Below are 19,754 nucleotides of genomic sequence, written 5' to 3'. Positions count from 1 at the left end.
CAAGCGACGAGACAGCTTGCGCTGAATGTGGATTCTATTTCTCTACTCCAGAAAGATAATAGATTGATCGTTTAGCTAATACAATACACTATACATCAGAATCAACTCAAGAAGCTGATACAATACAGCCTGCAGCTGAAAAGGGTCGAAAACCAAAAATCTGATTACCAACCCATTAGCATTCTTCTGACTTTGTCTACAATCTGATTTCTAGCATCTGTTGTCAACAGCTGATACTCACAATTCTCGTCTAAAAGAAAACGATATACTTCCCATTCCCGGTCTGAGGCAGAATACCTGCCTATCTCAGCCTGCAATTAAGCAGAACATGTTAGCAACTAATAAAGCCAACTTTGCTTCTTACTATTATTGGACACTTGAAGAGCTGTATTATAAATGCAGATCTTTGTTACTTGGACTTTTCATTTTACCTCAAGTACTCATGTTATGTTCTCGACACTTCGACATCGGTATAGACATTCATTTTGGGACAAAATAATGGATATTTCAAAAAAAATACCTGAGCCGGAGTGTCAGACACACGAACCCAAGCCCGAGTAACAGAGCAAATAAACTTGTATTAAATTGGCAGTACACTATGAAAAATAAGGAAAAAAAACAGAACTATATTCTTACCGAGAATATGCAAATGCCAAGCTTCTTAAGAGCAAGAGTTACATCATAGAAAACTCGAGGTCTTCCCCGTCCTGATAACTCAACTGGATTAGCCACCAATAGCTCAGTGTCAGGTCCACGATTTGCTATGAGTACACGTAATGGGTGAAGCATTTCTATCTTGAGACAGGAGCATAACAAGTATTCTCGCTCAGAATCCACAATCTTTTTTCCATCCTTGTGCTGGACAAATAGGTCCATGTCTCGATGTCCTTTGGTAACGGCCGAGATTCGGCCATATGAAATCTGATTTGGATTATAGTGAGAGTGCATGAGATGTGAAGTACTTAAGAATCATGAAAAACAGCTAAAAGCAAAAGGCAAACAACAGCGGTTTCCTAGTAAACCAAGGTCAATCACTCAATGGACATTGATCACCCTCAGTCTTCCATGTTACTGCCAGCCCATTGCCAAGGTAGCTATACCTACTTTTATTTCCTTTCTCCTTTCTTTTGGGTAGAAAAAACAAGTGGCAACTCCATCTAGTAGACTAGAGAAACCCACCACCCCAATAAACAGAAACAAATCACCAAAACATGAACTTTCACAGTTAGGCCCTATATCCATTGGTGCCTGACTTGCATTCAAGAAACTATAGCCAGGAGCTACAAGCAGCACAAAGTTGCCTAAACTGGATCCTGCATAGCATTGCAGCCATTGGATCCTGCAAGGCTAGCTATGAACTATGAAATATCTCAATTCCCAGTGCTATAAACTATAAACTACTGAGGGTGATTTGCAGTTCAGCAAGTTCAAGCCAATAATATTCTCAGTCTGATTTGCTCCTTTTCACAAGATAGTCCCCAGATGACCCAACAAAGAAAAAAATTACTACGAAGAAACTGATTGATAATAACCAGTTTGTGACATTGGTGCAGTCTCAAAAAGTCTCAATAGAGATTTATGGAATTCACAACTCTGAAAGCTTTTGAACAGCCTCTAACTCCACTCCAGATACGAACACTATAAAAAGAGCATATTTAAATATTACAACTCGTTCATAGGACCTTTCAGAGAGTCGATTAAAGATCAAGATGGGAAAATGACAAGAGCCTGTAGGTGACTACCTGGTATATAAATGACAGAACCAATATCAATCACACTCAAAGCCCCAGGGGTTCGTTTGGTTCAATGGGAAGAAAATTAAAGGAACCCACCCCCCACCCCCCCAACCACCACCAAGAAAAACAGAGAGAAGGGAAGGGATATATATATATATATATATATATATATATATATATATATATTATATATATAATATATTAATATTATAATAATATATTATATATAATATATATATATATAGAATTGGGTTCATATGAGAACCACCCTTATGGTGAGAACTACCTTATGGTGAGAACCACCTTATCAACCGTTAGATTAATGAGATGAACTAACTCACAACAGTTAGATCACCTCGACTCCTAATACTATAGGGTCGTGCAATTTCTTTTCATTTTTCTCATTCCTCTTTCTCTCTCCCATGGGGTGAACGTCTGGCCTGGACGTTCGCTCCATAGGGCGAACGTCTGGCCTAGACGTTTGCCCCATGGAGCGAACGTCCCAGACGTTCGCCCATTTTATGTTTATGCTATTTTTTTCTCATTTTAGAAAGTTTTTGCTCATTTTAAGTGGTTCTCACGGTTCTCACCATAAGAGGGTTCTCATTAGAACCCAACCCTATATATATATATATATATATATATATATATATATATATATATATATATATATATATTTCAAATGATCAATAGCCTCACAATAAACACCATTACCCTCACCATCTCTGTCACCAGTTACGGCACCAGCAATGCCTCCCTGTCTATCTTATCCATACCTCCTCATTCATCTGTCCTCACCGCTGTCTCCACACTCATGTCGTGAACTGAGCCTTTGGTGCTCAATGCTAGGAATCAAGTAATACTAGCAACTAGCAAGAACTTAACCCAGAAATGAACAGATTGAGGGGGGGTTAAGAGCTGTATTGATAAATTCAGTGTAAATCTACCACATAAACCCTTACTATTCAATATGTGAGGTCTCTCCAATGTGTGCTTCTCTCTCTACAATATTCAGCATAATCTCTTCTTCCCTTACTGCTATTATTTATACCTTTATTTACAGCTTCTTACTCAAGCAACCAATACTAACTAACTGTGAGATATTTCCAGAAACTATTCCCTCCATCATAATTAACTATGAGGTGGCAGTCACTGAGGTGGCAGCAAGTTAATTCCCTTTTAACCCCTTCTTACATAAGTGATCAGAGATCTCATAGTGCCCTGTAGATTCCTTGCACTCAAGTTGACCCACCGAGAATAATCAACCCACCAAAGGCCAACCCAACACTAGAGAAGAGAGATATGTTTCAAGGAAAATGTGTACTTTCCAATCTAATTATCTTTATATATATCTAAGGCTTGTTAAGAGGTCAACATTAGTATTTCTTGCAATGTAGAAAGAGCGGAGTCGTGGTATTGAGCTGGGAAAAGGGAGGCTCTCGCAAGGGTATGAGGCGTCTTCAATGATGTTGAGGATGCCAGGAGGTGATTTAGGCAGATGGATATTTGGGTGTGATAGGCTGATAGCAGCTCAAACATCAAGGTGGGGCGGAGCTGCAGAGGTGGCAGCTCATGTTTTATAAAGGGATGAGATGGTAATGTTGGATGAACAGTAACTTGGCCAGTAATCTCAAGCCTCTATCGAAACTCAAAACCCTAGGAGGAAACAATGTCTTACAGCTTGAGGTAAAGCCTTACTGACATTTAGTGACTCGCAATGAGAGAAAAAAAGGAAATGCAAAACTAGGACCCTTCAAAACCATGAACTCCTGACGAAAGAGTGCACAACAAAACGCATTCAAGCCATAACCTACAGGCCTATTCACATCTCGCTACTTATAATGACCCGGGTCTCAAAGAGAAAAAAAAGTAGTCCAAAGATTATACTCATTACCCTAGATTACCATTCGAAAACCACATATAGGTGTTGGCTTGTAATCCCCCCCCCCCAGCTAGGAGGTTATTCTCTCACAAGGAGGAAACAACCTAGGAATCACGAGTAATCTGAAAAATACACACATATTGGCATCACGGGAACAATTACAGCCTAAAACACCTCTTCCCCTTTAACCAGGCTTAGTAAATCACAATATCAGGTGACTGATATAATAAACATTACAACCAACAATCTTTCCTCAAATCTTGAGATCAACAAAGATGCTTAAATGTCAGGAAAAGAGGAATGGAGGACAGTGTTATACAATGCAGTCTCTATCATTCAAGCACTTGATTAGATTTGACCCGGAAAAAGTAGGTCTGCAACATAAAAGATAGGAAACTTATACCTTAACATCATGATCTTTCAGTGTTCTCACGATATCATAAAGAAGACCTTTGTGGTCCACACAATGTATCTGCAGCAGCGTATGACTGGGACTCAATGAGTTATCAACATTGACAACAGCCTTCTTCAATTGTGTTAAATCTGCACTAAGTGCTTGCATATGACACTCCTTCTTCGAATACTCAGATGCAAAGAGCTCTTCAGCAACAGCAGGAGAGATGGATGAGGTACCTTGGCGAGCCTCGTGGTGTTTATCTGCTAACTGCAGTTCACAACTAATACAAGAATCACCTAAAACACGACGTAGTTGTTCATAGGTTTCTTCTTGTCTCTCCTTTGTGTGAAGAAGCTTCCTGACATGACATAAACGACAATCATGCATAACTGTCAGACAGAAGTCAGTACTATCATGCTCAACAATAAACAATACAAGTCCAGCCCTCCACAAAGCACTGCAGCTTAAGTTCAGGGCACCAAACAAGATATTTAAATCTTTTTTTTCTAGAATGGAGATATCTAAATCTTTGACATACGCATAAAACATATACTAAAAAAAAATTGATCGCAAAAGAGATGGAGAAAACTAGCAGAAATACTTTTATTTTCATTCGGACTGGGAATGCAGAATCCAAGGAAAGGAAAGTACTAATGGAAACTGATAACACACCTAAACCTAGATTGGTGCTAAAATCACTCTTTAATCGTTGTTACTTTTTAGTGATGTTATTGTGATTACTATGGGTCTTACTACTGCTATTAATGTTATTGGCTAATTGCTAGTAGTATTTGGACTACCACTTCCTTCATTCGTTTTTAATCATTAAATTTGCAACTTATGGAAGTTTATTTTAAATCACTGCATACCCCTTTAAAGTAATTTCTCCCTCTCACATGGTATTGAGGACCTCTTGTCTCCCACATGTCTAATTTTTTCACTATGTTAAATTGTTAATATGTGTGTCCAAGCCATATGTAATGATTCAAAAAGAACACAGGGAAGTATTAATTTTGATACCACCTTTAGTATTATGAGATATTTAGTACGTGGTTGCATGTGTCAACTAAATTTATTTTAAGAAAATTATTTATGGTAATGTTGTATTATCCATCATTTTTAAAAATAACACAACTTATTTGGCATTTTCTAGAGCAACTTAAACTATGAAAAAATTAACTAGAATAATCCTGATGAGACCTTCTTCCCCATGAAGTAGGGTCATATGGGAAAAGATGTACACTGAAGAATTAGAGTAGATAATTTTTATCATTATAAGTTTAACAATTAGTGCGTATAAATGGAAATTGTCTATTCCTACTCCATAATAACCTATTCACATTCCTCTTCACAGTAATCAAGTGCTGGATTTGGGATTATAATGAGGTGGATACAGTTTATAGTGAAGCGGGAATAGACATTCCTTATACATATACTATGCATACATAGAATGTCATAATGACAGTTATCATTATGTTGCTATTTACATTGACAGTATATGTGCTGTTTTTACAATTACGAGATACATAGGTGTTTGTTCTAGTGGCTGATCTATTTAACTTTCTTTTTATGGCTTTCAATGTTTGAAAAGATTGTCTCGCATCTTGTTCTATTGAACTATTTTTGGTTTTATGTTGCTCGGAATTATTATTTATGGTTTACATGTATGTCAAATTGTATATCATGTGATTTTAAGAAACATAATGATGTGATATGTGAGCACTTGGAGTAGAATGCTTGTATAGTTGTAAACGCTGAAGATCACAGTGGGAAGTTGTTCATAGAAAGTTACACACAAATTCTTGCCCTTAAGCATTGACATTGTAAGGTAAGGAAATATTGCTATACCTTTTTATTACTTTTATCGAGAAGTTACGTTATAACTACTCGATTCTAGATAGAGTTTTCAATATAGTCTTTCTGAAACAGCGTAAACAATGGGATACTGGTTCAAACTAATTAGAAGCAAGGTAATTTGCATGCAATTGGAAATTTGTAACCTGCCCATTGGCGGGATCCATAATGAGCAATTATTGTGGTCTTTTCATTGTCATAAATAATGTTGTTCTGGTAAAATCTAGATCATTATTATAATTGTAGGTATAGCATGAAGAAATATTAGCAGATAAAAATCTCAGGCAACATCTTCATTTTCTTCATAAAACGAATACCATAACGGTGATAAGTCCAGAAATCCACTTTTGTACCGTAACTCACAGGTGATGCAATTAAGCTTTGACAAAAACATCACTAACAGCAAAGAAAGAACATACTCCTATCAAACAATAAATTGGCTCCACGGATTTTCGACTCAAAGGATGTCAAACATGAGCTCTAATCTGACTGTCAAAAAATAGCAAAAATGAACCATAAAAACCAAAAGAACACTCACAAGTTGTCGGTGATAAAGAAGAGGTCCAGGACCCTGCCATCTGGAGTTGTTGTCACTTTTACCCTCTCAATAGAGAGCTCAAGCTCACAGAGGATGTGGGTAACATCTGAAATAGATACAAGAGTCACATCAGTTAATGAAATAAAAAAATCTTCCGTAAAACAAGGAACTATCACCTCGGTTATTACCATATAACAATCCTCTTCGATCAAGGCAACAGAACTTCAATAAGTAGATGGGAGAGGACTTGCATGGTGGCGGTGGAGCGTAATAATACGACAAGGAGCATGACGGACATACTGAGACTAGCCGTTCTTTTAGGTTTTCCCATCGAACTGCACGAGTACTAGAATGAGGAACTACCCAGAGCACTATGTAGCACCACTTTCCATCCGTTGAAACATCTAGGATTTAGGATAAAGATATGCAACCATTAGACACACTACATTTTGCTACAATTATTTCATCAGCTCATTTATGATTCTTCCTACATATGAAACAGAATAATATCTTTTTAATAATAGGTACAAATATAACGAATAAAAGGCAATGATAGAGTTGGACCACTTGCATATCAACAACCACTGAACCACAACCTTATCCTAATGGCTCTAAAGTGTTAAAAGGCTCCCGGCCATGGCAGGATAAAAGGGGTCAGATATACATAGCATTAACATATAATAACAAAGAAGCTATTTCCAATTAACCTGTATACATATGGAAAGGCTATTATCCAAATTGTTGGGTAGCCAACACAATCAAAATCCAACCAGACATCCACATATTAACCCATAAGGGAAATTTCGTCGTTCTGATACGTGTTAACCAACTTCCATATTACTCCCTTCGATCCATTTTAATGTTCCCATTTTGAACATCGCAATCATAGAGCTAAAATTTTGACCATAAATTCTCACCAATATGGCAATATACAAAATAAATTGGTCATCTGACCTCCTAGAGGATTCATTTGAATGCTTATTTCCAAAACATTAATTTTTCATAACTTTTACTAATACGTAATTAAATATATTAATGGTCAAAGATGCACGTTACGAAACTGTGGAAAAATTAATGTGTACCTCAAATTCACTTACAATACTTAGTTGACATTGACAAAACGTATCTAATAAATCATAAGTTCAATACACATGTTCACCAAAAAAAAAAATTCATGAAGAACAAGAAGAAAAATCATAAAATCTCATCACACTCAATCATTTAAGCAGAATTAAAACCAATCTAACTACGAAAATCAACTCCACTTCAACTAGAATACCAACTTTTTCATCATAAAAACATAATTTATCAAGCTTCAACGTAAAATTACATCAACAACAACAACAACGTAATAATAATAATAATAAATTCAATATCAACTTCCTTACATACATTAATTCCATAAAAAGTACATCAAGAACAACCATAAAAAAAATAACAAAATTCCAGAAAATAAAATTTAGACCAATGAAAACACTCTAAATATTAAACTTCATATACTATATTATTACTACCTCCAGAAAAAAAATATATAAAAATAAAAATAAAAATACCTCCTTTAGATATATAAAGCCCAAAATCAAGAATGGTGCGACAAATATCCAAACCAAGCCCAGTTTTATCCGGGCAATTAACGGTAATAACCCATGGGTCACCGGGTTTTTTTCCTTTCTCGATCAAAACGATGTCGTCGCTAGGAATCCACATTTATTAAAAAAGAAAATTGGGAATTCCGTTGAGATTCAAAGGTGGTATTTTTATCTCGAAATACTCAGACGCCGCTTACAGTCTATTGCTCCTCCCACCGATATTCATTATTATTCAGGTACTTGTTTATTTCTGCTTTTTCTTTCTCGTTTATTATGGAAGACTAAAAACAAGAGAGAGAGAAAAAATAAAAGGTAATAAAGGGAGAGTGAGTGGAGGCGGCACTCGGCAGTGACTCAATATAAGTTTCTCCTTGTGTTTTTATTATTTGCATTGTTTTCTTTTATACGGACAAAGTTAAGGAGAGATAAATGTCTGGTAAAAAAAACGCCTATTTTTAAATTAAAACTAATTATTAGGTCCAAATTACTTTCCGGATAAGGAAATTTTCTATTTAGTAATATTATAATTTAAAATTATAACACTAAATATTATTTGATCTAGTGATTAAGACTTTAGTGTATGTACCGGAGGTTCCGAGATCAAACTTTACACTGCAATTTCTAATCTTTTTTATTGTTGTGCATTACATGGAGTAAAACTCCCTTAGGGAGAGCATCATGTGTCACCATTTCTGGCTTAGGCACGCCTTTTAATATATTAGTATAGATTAGTTATTAAGTCTGAGTTATGTCTTAGACGAGAAAAAATTACGTTTATTAATATAATACTTTATGATAATAATACTCAATACAACTAAGTTTAGTGGACTTTAGTATATGTACTTGAGGTATCGGGATCAAACCCCTATACTACGCCTTTTAATATATTTCTATAGATAGATTAGACGATGATAAGTTCAATATTAAAAACAGAATTAGTTCAATAATGACTAGTTTAATTTCTTTCGGTAACTAGTTTAATACATTTAGTGACTAGGTTTACAATTATATTAAAATTAGACAGTCTCTTTTAATAATTTTTGAAAAAGAAAAATTGTCTTCCTTTATTTTCAGTTTTACATTGTTTGGTTGGTAAAAGAGTGTAAATCATTTTTCCTTTGAGTAAAATTACTCTACTAATGATGGAAAACCATTTTCCTTTCAAAATGAAGGGAAAATTGTTTTTCTTATCTCTATTGTACTCTCCTCTCACTACTTCCTCACTTTTGACTTTCCTTTTCATTTTCCTTTCATTTCATCATTTTTCTTACACTGAAAACGTTTTACGTGCTACCAAATAGAGCCTAAGCGTAAAGTAATTGTTTTTGTACAATTAAAACAAAATTAAGAGTATAGATATAAATAATATGTAGATACTAACTAAAAGTAAAAATGTTTAGAAAATATAACAAGTATAAAAAATGGTAAAATATAGCAAATAAAAAAAGATCGAAGGAATAATGCAAAACAAAGGAAGCATTTAGGAAAGTGTTTTTAAAGCTACGTCAGCAATTGTTTGTATACGTGTCACGTGCTGGTAGATTCACTACTATTTCTCTTTTTTAAGGAGTGGGGGTTGTTGCTTTGTTTGATTCAATTGCAAGTTGTAACAATAATTTTCAATTTAGGGTCACTAGATGATTCGCGCGAAGGAAAAAGAAATAAAGACAAACAATTAAGAAAAATAAAAAGTACATGACAAATTACGTGCATATGATAGGTCATGAGAATGACTTTTGTTTCTTGCTTTCTTTCCCCTTGGTTTAATTTAAAAGCCATGAATGCGATATTAGATTTTTGGAATTTGAGTATTAGAATGTTGGATACTTTCTTGTAGATACTAGTATTACTTTGTGGATGAAAATACTTGAATTATTCTATAAAATCTCATGTTATTTGACGTTGTCAATTCGAATCTTGTATATTAAGAAAATATCTAACCACATATTTGCTATTGGCTTTTATTGACATGATAGATTTAGTAGTATCAACATGTGCCAAATTTCGATTGAATATGACGCATTTTATTTATCAAACAAAAAAAAAAAGTGTATGTCTTTAACTTTTTAAGCCTAATTTTGTATATAAATACTCATAAATTATATTTATATACTTCCTCCGTTTCATATTAAGTGAAACACTTCTCTCTTTTATGTAAAAGCTTTTTTAGAGAAGTGTTTCACTTATTATGAAACGGAGGAAGTATTAGATTATCATACTATTAGGTTTGTATTTGAAATTTTTCCTCAAAATATGTAGTTACTTAATTTTAACCTATGTCAAAGATTTCAGGTGAAAATGAAATATTTGGCAACTAATAAAGAGACGGAAAGCTTTGAATATAAGTCCTTGGTAATATTTGCTTTTAATCAAGGTTTGACAAATGATTATCTTTGTCACCAAAAAATAAGTTGAAAGGAACAAATTATGCGATGATGATTATGACAAATATCCTACTAGCATCTGATTAACAATATAGGATATTATATACTCATAAATTATTATTTTATAGCAAAAGAATACTCTCAATGAATGGTTGTACCTATATATCATCAGTATGATACAAATCCTAATCATAAATCATTAATTTAATAGCTTGAATACAATATAAAAGGAATGGAACTAAATCTGGTGCAACCACCATTTTCTTGATCATTGTACGCACCACATAAGAATAATGGTAGTACGGTAAGAGACCATTCCGCTAAATTGTTTCAATTTACCATAATGGTATTCACTATTGACATTGATAATTCCAAAATCTAATTCTTACGGCACGCACTTCAACTCCGTTCTTTTGAACTGAATTAATCTGTTCAAACAAATTCAGTTTAGTTCAAAAAAAGGAAAATCCAATTCAATTCAATTACCTCTTACCGTTTTCATTCAATTCAAATCAAACAAATTAAATTCACTTCAGATAAATGGAATTTGGTTCAGTTCAGTCCAAAAGAACATAGTTTGTCAGCATTTCATCTTCTCCAATACAATTGGAGTAATTAATTAAATGAAAACACTATCTGATAAAATGAGAACATAATTCGTCTACAAAGAACCTGTCTAAATCAAAACATTTACACTTTGTGGACAGTGTGCAACAAAACCTATACAAACAAAACCCACATATGGACGACGGTGTAGAACTCTTTGCAGAAGGTTTATTGAATGTCATTAACCAAGTTCACAATTGAAACTTGCAGATAACAGCGACTTAATAAAAGAATCTTTTCAACTCAAAGAAAACGACAATGAGCTTCCGGACAAGGCACAAGAACGGGAACTCAAGGACCATAAAACAGAGATGATATACTGGTAACAGCCAAACTTTTTAGCCAGGTCAAACAGCCAAAGTATTTGGAACCCAGTAACAAGTGGTATAACTGTATAAGTGACAAAAAGTACGACGATTGTAGCACATACCAGCCACTGATCTTGGGGTCGAATCCTAGCTGAATGGTATCAATTCTCTCCAACTGGATATTCAAGAATATCCCTCGGCAGTGTGCTGATCCACACAACTTGGAAACAAGATAAATTTAGCTGAAAGAAGGTTATCAAGCTATATAGCCTATTGATTACAGAACGTGTGCACCAAACGTACCAAACTAAGCAGGATATCAACACATCGCACGCATGCTGACATATAATCTCATCAACTGGTAAAGACTTCAGGGAAGAGATACCAAAGACACGAGATCATAGCCCATCAACTTCATTAACCTTTGAGGAAGAAAATTACATTATTGTCTACTTGTTCACAAATTAGGACTCAAAAACCTGTGAACAAAGATCAATTTACCAGTTACCACCAAGTACCAACACATGGTTACACTTGCCTAGTTTCCAGAGGATGGGACGATGGGTACAAGTCTTACAAGACCATACATCTTAATGTCAGAGTGCTGAAATTAGAGTGTTTGCATTATGGATAAAGCAAGATAAATCAATGTGGTGGTCACGAGGTCTAAGCCGACCACCAGGAGGCCTGAGGAAAGCAACTACAGACAGACATAGGCAATAGCACCCCCAATACATGAAAACTTTTGGCTGCAGAGCTCCACCAGCCCTAGCAAACGGATCATCAAGTGAGGCTACAGAGACCATATACAGCATATCAACTTGGGAGTGAACTTATTAAAGCAGAGTTTATTTCACTAGATTGATTGACAAGCTGTATAAAAGAACATTTCTAAAGCAAAGCAAAAAAAAAAAAAAAACGCACAAAAGAAAGCATCAATGGACTACTGAATCTGTATATCATCTTTAGTGATTCTAGATATAAAAGCAATCCATGTAACAAATTAAACAGCTCCTTTATCAAGGAAAAAATATCCACCAACATTATCTTCAATACAAGTTCCGAAGAAAATCTTAAGCGTCAGAGCTTTTGTTATTCATCAGCCAGATAGGCTTCCATCAAAGCAAAATTACTTCAGCCCCCTTTAGTGCCTGAAATATACAGCAAGCAATCAAAACGAGACCAATTGATAATTTTGTCATAAAGTACTTCTAATAAAAGAAGCATATGAAAAATCATGAAGGCGGTAAAAAATGCACTTCAAAAGGACAAGAGGCAAGTATGACCCACGACATTAACTGATGGAATACCCCAACATGAAACTATATTCAGAACAGCACAGGAAAAATCGCCCATACTAGCCTACATTAACATTTACCTGATGCCTCTGAACGGGCTCTCTCACCCTTACAAAACAAATTGAGTTGGATCATGTATGTACCTGAATCCATAATTTCAACCCTACGATAGCAAAAAGGTTCAAGGTTGTTTCCAGTTGACCCATGAGTTGATACATAATGATCAACTACTTCTTCATAGATTAATAACATATCTTTGCGGTTCAATAATCCACTTTAAAGTAGTTCAGGATATAAAAGTTGAATGTGGAGAAGACAACACATTTAAGTTCCTAAACTTCACCTTAACAAAGAGAATTGAGGAGCTAGGATTTTTTTGTGCTCTGCAACTCATAGTTACTTTTCCTGTTAACTTCATAAACTTTAACTTTTACCTTTTTTCACAGGTGTTGGAAAGGGGTTTTGGTTGGTTTGGGGGGGGGGGGGGGTGGAACCCTAATCTCTGGTAAAAAAAACTTGTCCTCTAACTTCAGTGATTAATTTCTCTCCCCTATCTTCCTAGATTCTACACCTACTCTTCTCATTTCATATCCTCTCTGGCTCTCTCTTCCACATAAGCGCATTTGATTGTTCTTGAACTTTTAATGACTAAAAATACTAGGATGCAAAAGGTAAACATGGTTTGGACTTTTGAGGACACATGAATTTTATTGAATTTCCCACTTACATCAATGAGTGATTCAGGGGAAGAGACAAATGTTTAGGAAGGAGAGACAGAACCTAATTTAAATAGGCTTCAAGAATGAATTATAAAGTTAAAGACATAGTTACCCGCAACGAAATTTTAAAATTATAGACAAATCTTGTAGTTACTAGGAAGATTAAATCTAAAAATCTAACATAGAGAAGTAATGTTGTAGCAGTAGGTCCTAACTACTAACACAAAACTTTGATACTTCAAACCTGAAAGGCTGAAACCAAAACGTTCTAAACAATTGGTCTTGAAATTTGAAATTGTCTTATCACCAGATAATAGTTAGTATTTGACTATTCATGACACTGCATAAGCAAACCACCACACCATTTTGACACGGGAATCTAAGAGGAATTTACTAATCCAGCACCAAACTTTAGCGGTCATCATATGTTATCCATGTCTTATAGTAGGAAGAGGGAACAATGAACATAACCCCAGCTTTCTGAAGATCTTTATGCTCTGAGTAAAGAGTAGCTACTGTCATACCCTTCAACAATAAACATCCATATCTTGTAAATGCTACTAATTGTAAGACCATAGACTTGTTGATCAAAGTGATCAAACAGGTCTGTTGATCAAACTACAATTTCTGTGGTGAAGCACGGTATGATGGCTCAAAGGAGCCACATTAGACTTGTCATATTCAGACATTTAACGATGTCTAAACGTAGAGAGGAAAAGGCTTGGATGTGGGCCATGTGGCTAACTAGACATTGTTTGTCATTGAGCAACTCAACCATGCATGAACCATCTATAAGTTGTATGGATTCCCTCTCTTTGATGATTGACCAACAACTCCTTGAGTTACCCTCAATCTTATAATGTAATGTTACAGGTTCAACTTCAAAGATAACCCTACCACCACAACCAATTGAAGAGAAAGATCTATTTATGATTTCCGTGTCTGGGTTCCGCTCAGAAAAGTAAGCACAGCCCTTCGTGTTTTGAACCTTTTTTGCCAAGGATTTTATCCACGTGAGCATGAGGGAAACTGCCTTCATAATATTATGAACAAAAAACAAACGGATCATTTGGAGATTGAGGCACCAATCCCACAAAGGTCATTAAAACAACCTTAAATCGCATTTATCAATATAAGACAAGATTATGATGGTTGGACCATACCGAAGCGGTGCTAATATCAATATCTATTCATAATCAAATGTTGAGTAATAGAAAAAATGGAAAAGAACTCGACAACCTATCGACATATCATTTAAGGTTACAACAACTAGCTTTTGTACAAAAGAACATGACAGTAAAAGAAAACACATTCTTTGAGTAGGAAAAAGAGTGGATTTGAAGCATCTTATGTGGCACCGGTAGTTACTAAATTTCGGGAAAGGGGAGCGATGGAATACACTATTGTGGCATCCGAAACAGCGGATTCCCCCGCTACATTACAGTATCTTGCCCCTTATACCGGAGCCGCGCTAGCGAAATATTTTTTGTACCGTGAAATCTCCTCCCACCCCACCCAACCTTTTCCCAGACATCTGAATATAAGATGTAAAGACATGATAAGATGACAAAAGAACACATTGGCAAGAGAATGTTCTCTCCTTTGTCAGATTTGATGAGTCGGTAAAAAAGTTTCACAGCTGCCTCTCTTGCCTAAATAGACGAATTATCATCGTGCATATATACATAAGAACCTTGTATTCATGCTGATAGAGCAGTGACAATTATCCATGGAAAGAAAAATATGCACGGTTAATGACAAGAATAACTGTTGCCTAGAGTTCTACACTGATCCTTTTCTAACAAAATTTATACCCAACAAAGAGAACGAATTCCCATGTCAAATTCTAGTCACACCTATTTAAGCTGCAATCAGTTGGATGTAAGAGGCATTTCCCAGGATATTTTATGATCTAAATCCTATGTATAATGAATGAATATAGGCAAATGAACAACCCGCAAATACTAAGATAAAAGCTGACACCACTATTCAACTTCAAAATGACTTAAAATCACTAGTACCAGCGAGAAGGCAAATCCAATTTGATTGAAATAGATTGATGAACTGCTTTTCATCTACTCAATTCCCCCACACGCCATACAATTCGCTATCCTCCAACCATTTCATACACACTACTAAAAGAATTCACTAGTGAAAACAGCTAATAGATACCGCCTAATACAACCGGCTATTAGCTATCAGCTATAAGCCATGAATGCACCACTTATAAGTTACATAGATTCCCCTTTCTCTTTGGCAATTGACCAATAAATCTTATTCTGGAGTTACTTCTTTGTAATGTAATGCTTGAGGATCAAGATACCACCCGAGTTGAAGAGAAAGATCTCTATTTATATATTACATGCCTGAACTCCACCCAGTAAAGTAAGCAAGCAGAGACCCTTCCTTAGGTTTTGCACCTTTTTTCCCAGTTTTTCTCCACAAGATCATGAGAAAAAACTGTCTTCAGAATAGTTTGAATAAAAAACAAACGGATCATTTGGAGGTTGAGACTTGAGACACCAATCCCAAAAAAAACATTCAACAGACCTTAAGTCACGTCTATCCTTAGATTATAAGATAAGATTATGATGGTCGGACCACTTTGAAGTGGTGCTACTATCAGTATCTCTATGTTATCAAATGTCAAGTAATAGAAAAAAGAGAAATGAACTCAACAACCCATCCACCAATCATTTAGGATTACACCAACCCCCTCATTCCCAAATGTTCTGTTTTAGTCAGATTTGAAATGAGTATGAATTTTCTCAGCTGCCATCTTTTCCCTTGATAAACAAATAATCATCATGCAAATACAAATAAAACCTTATATTCATGTGGAAAGAGCAATCACAACTAAATATGGACATGAAAAACTGTTGCCTAGGGTTCCACAGCGATTTAAGATGATTAAAAAAAACGACACCATCGAATCTACAATCAGTTTCCACAAAATTTGTGACCTAAACCCTGTGTATAATGAACAAATCACCGCTAAACAGAATAAAACCGATACTTCTATTCAACTCCACAACTTAAAATCACCGAGTACCGACAACAAAGCAAATCCAGCTAAATCAAAATAGATCAATGAACTGTTTCCCTTGTTACAACGTCTCATCAATTCCCCCACAACTCATACTATCATCTATCTACCAATTACTTTCCTAAAAACAACTAATTAATCCACTAGTGCAACCAGCTATCAGCTATCCGCTATCGGCCGAACACAGCCACTATCAACAACAAGCCTATAACCCAAATCAACAAAGTATGTTTCAAAATCAATTTAGCTGAAACCATTAATCTCACATGACAAAAAAAACATCATCGCAATGCAATCTTATCCTAATCAAACAAAAACACACAAAACAAAAACTCATAAACGATGCAAAAATTATAGATCTAGGGTTTGACAAAAGATACAAATGAATACTATACCCTTTATGCCTCTGAACAAATTTGGAATTCTTCGCTTGTTCCTCTGCAAACAAAACAAAAACACAAAAAAAATCATGAAATAAAACTAGAATAATCACCAATCAATGACAAAATAAAAAAACGAAAAAAATGGAAGAGAGAGAAAATCAAAAAATTAGTACCAGTAAGACCAAGAGAGATCTTGGTGATGATAGTACCAGTAACAGCGAATCCAACGAGGAAAGGCCAGTTACGATTCCACTCTCTCTTGAAGAAAATTGGCCATGGATCGAATTTTCTCCAACCTCCCATTTTTTCTTAAGCTTTTTTTTCTCTCTCCTCTTTTCTTAGTCTATTTCTTTTTCTAATCTCTGCGTACTGTGTATGCGCCTCACTATCTTCCCTTCTTTTTTTCTCAGGTTCTCGTTAATATATGCAGTTGTTTTGTTGGTTGATAATTGATATCATAGGAAGAAGATTGAGATTTGAGCCCAGTATATAGTTAAGCCCACTCTATTGAGTTTTGATAAAAGGGTTTGTTACATAAGATAGCCAGTTGGGCTAATCATTTTTTATTGTCTTCTTTTTTTTAAAAAAATTGTAATCATTTAAGGTGTGTTCGCTTCACTTGAATAATCTTGAACTAAAGCCTCGTTTGGTTCACATGGAAGTAATTTCCCATGGGAATTTATATTTCATGGGAAATTATTTTCCTTGCTAATTTCCTAGGAATTAGACAAAATTGTTTGATTGACACCATAGGAAATTGCATTTTCTAGGAAATTACTCACTGGGGGAGGCTTGGTGAGTGATTTCCCATGTTTCATGGGAAATTCTATTTCCCTTGGAATTTGTATTTCCTATGCTTCTTCCATTTCCCTCCAACCAAACACAATACCCATAATGTATTTCCTAGGAATTACTATTTCCAAGGAAAATAGCTTTCAACCAAACAACACCTAAATTGAACTTATTTGAACTGGATTTATTGGACCTGATTCAACTTATTGGACCTAACTGGAACTTATTGGACCTGATTGTAACTTATTAGACCTTATAGGACCTAATTATAACTAATTATAACTTATAGGAAATGATTGGAACTTATTTAACCTTATTTGACAAAAAAAATGATGATTAATAATAGAAATATTATCCTTGACATAAATATTATCCCTCAAAATTTATTATGATATAATAATTATTAAAAGTTATCGTTCGAAAAAATAGTAATTATTAATTATCTCTTGTGATTAACATTTTAACAAAAAAAATATTATGTATATGTTTGTCGATACACAACTTTCACCACTAATATATCTAATAGTCGTGCATTAATTTCATAAAGCACTATGTGAAATCAATCAATAACATCTATATCTTTCATTGTTATTAGTAACGAAAATATGTATAAGGTAGTTTCTCGCAAAAACATGAAAGTTAAAGGTAGTTTCTCGCAAAAAATCCTAAATTTTGATCGATATTATGAAAAACATGGGCAACTAAGAATACTAACTTAATATAAACAAATATCGTTAAATTATTTATCGTCTTTCTCATTTTTTGGTAGAAAGGAATCCCGAGAAAGAACTAATTTATTGAAACATCGAAGCACTATATATAATAAAATCGAGAAAATGATATTTCCAGTTTTATTTATCAACTTCCAAATGTTGAAAGTGGGTTAAAGCATGGATACTTTGTTCCCCGATCTATTAACAATATATCAAACAACGTAAGCAAAAAAGGGACCAAAGCTACAATATCATCTAACACTATATGAAATAAAGTCAATGGAGCCTTCACTTTCTTCTACATAGCTTGGAGCCTTGGACAACTTACAAACTACTATCACTCTCAACCATCACTTTCGAGTAATATTGCTCCTTATCAACCATCACACCTTTATACACGGCCTTCCCTTCAGCTACCTGAGTCTCCCAACTTATGGGTACCATGAATTGCAACACAACACTACAATACTCCCTTTTTATCTCCGGCCGACAACAACTGAACAAGTACCACACTCCTCCAATTTTCCCCGCGTCAACATTCATCTCCATCCAACCCTTTTTGGGAGCCTTTGACGCCATTGAGTGCGAAAACATTAGCCATCATATTCCTCCTTTCCCCGGCCATTGCATCCTTGCAAGTTTTTCTAGCATAAGAACACGCGTACCTCGCCCTCGTCCAACATGCCAAAGGAGTATGTCCACCAATCAACCACCTTCGAACATCTCTCTACGCACCTTGAGTGAGAGCCCGCAAACTGCCTAGACCTCCCGCTCTAGGACATAACCACCTAGGGCATGCAACCCCGTCTCCTTTGCCTTCTAACACACGTTGCACACCATACATTTAGCACCAAAGGACGGTAATTTGTGGTTGAGCCCCGCTCTTGTTAGGAGAGCTTCTAAGAAAGCACGCCAAGCGAAAAGCTTGACCCAAGAAATAGCCGCAACACCAATTTTCTTCCACAAGTTGAATGTACACAAAGTAAAATCCTCCATTGTGCTCCAAACACCCCGCCAAAGCTTTATAAGCTGATTGAACCGAGTGTGTTTCATCATTCTTCAAATCTCAACATAAGTTATCCTTCGTAAATCTATGTCTAAGTGGTATGTTCAAAATGCAATCCACCCAAAAAGGACGAAAAGATTGAGTCAACTATCGAGCGGGGTGGATAAAATAATACAACTATTTGTTTTATTTAAATGGGTAACCAACTTGACTTACTATGTTAAGATGCTTAGTGAGCCAAATTTTACAAAATTCCTTTGTAAAGTGAAATTAGATCATAAGCTACTCTTAAAAGTTGAAATAGTTGGTCAAAAATAACATTTCCTAATCACACTTTTATAGCTTTGTGATGAAATCAATAAAGGATTGTTAAGTCGACTTACTATCAAGCATGATGGATTAAATAACACAACTATTTTGTTTTATTTAAATAAGTTGAAAATGATTGAGTTAGCGAGGTGGACTTGTTGGGTTAAGATGACTAGTTAGCTAAACTTCACATA

General features: G+C 35.2%; 2 protein-coding genes across 2 annotated transcripts; both read right to left on the bottom strand.

Annotated features, from left to right (window-relative positions):
• Nucleotides 1-2: 2 nt before the first annotated feature.
• On the bottom strand, nucleotides 3-8,365 carry LOC104900152 (hypothetical protein). Its single transcript, XM_010687510.4, has 6 exons — nucleotides 7,961-8,365; nucleotides 6,596-6,811; nucleotides 6,408-6,513; nucleotides 4,022-4,373; nucleotides 637-921; nucleotides 3-311 (listed from the first exon to the last, which is right to left on the bottom strand). The coding sequence occupies exons 1-6, from the start codon at nucleotides 8,112-8,114 to the stop codon at nucleotides 165-167; spliced, it is 1,260 nt and encodes a 419-aa protein (XP_010685812.1). The 5' UTR covers nucleotides 8,115-8,365; the 3' UTR covers nucleotides 3-164.
• Nucleotides 8,366-12,222: 3,857 nt separating this feature from the next.
• Nucleotides 12,223-17,157, bottom strand: LOC104900151 (hypothetical protein). The gene is made up of 3 exons (XM_010687509.4): nucleotides 16,914-17,157; nucleotides 16,753-16,795; nucleotides 12,223-12,445 (listed from the first exon to the last, which is right to left on the bottom strand). Exons 1-3 carry the CDS (start codon nucleotides 17,041-17,043, stop codon nucleotides 12,439-12,441), a joined length of 180 nt encoding a protein of 59 aa, XP_010685811.1. The 5' UTR covers nucleotides 17,044-17,157; the 3' UTR covers nucleotides 12,223-12,438.
• Nucleotides 17,158-19,754: the final 2,597 nt, after the last annotated feature.

Source organism: Beta vulgaris, chromosome 7, assembly GCF_026745355.1.
Source record: "Beta vulgaris subsp. vulgaris cultivar EL10 chromosome 7, EL10.2, whole genome shotgun sequence".
Taxonomy (NCBI): Eukaryota; Viridiplantae; Streptophyta; class Magnoliopsida; order Caryophyllales; family Amaranthaceae; genus Beta; species Beta vulgaris.
This window is presented reverse-complemented; position numbering and strand designations above follow the sequence as displayed.

Coding starts and splice junctions, on each gene's coding strand:
- LOC104900152 (XM_010687510.4), bottom strand. CDS start 8,114: ATGTGGATTCCTAGCGACGACATCGTTTTGATCGAGAAAGGAAAAAAA. Junction 4,374..6,407: donor TTCTTTATCACCGACAACTT/GTGAGTGTTCTT, acceptor ATGTCATGTCAG/GAAGCTTCTTCACACAAAGG. Junction 312..636: donor TTGGCATTTGCATATTCTCG/GTAAGAATATAG, acceptor GCTTAATTGCAG/GCTGAGATAGGCAGGTATTC.
- LOC104900151 (XM_010687509.4), bottom strand. CDS start 17,043: ATGGGAGGTTGGAGAAAATTCGATCCATGGCCAATTTTCTTCAAGAGA. Junction 16,796..16,913: donor GATCTCTCTTGGTCTTACTG/GTACTAATTTTT, acceptor TTTTGTTTGCAG/AGGAACAAGCGAAGAATTCC.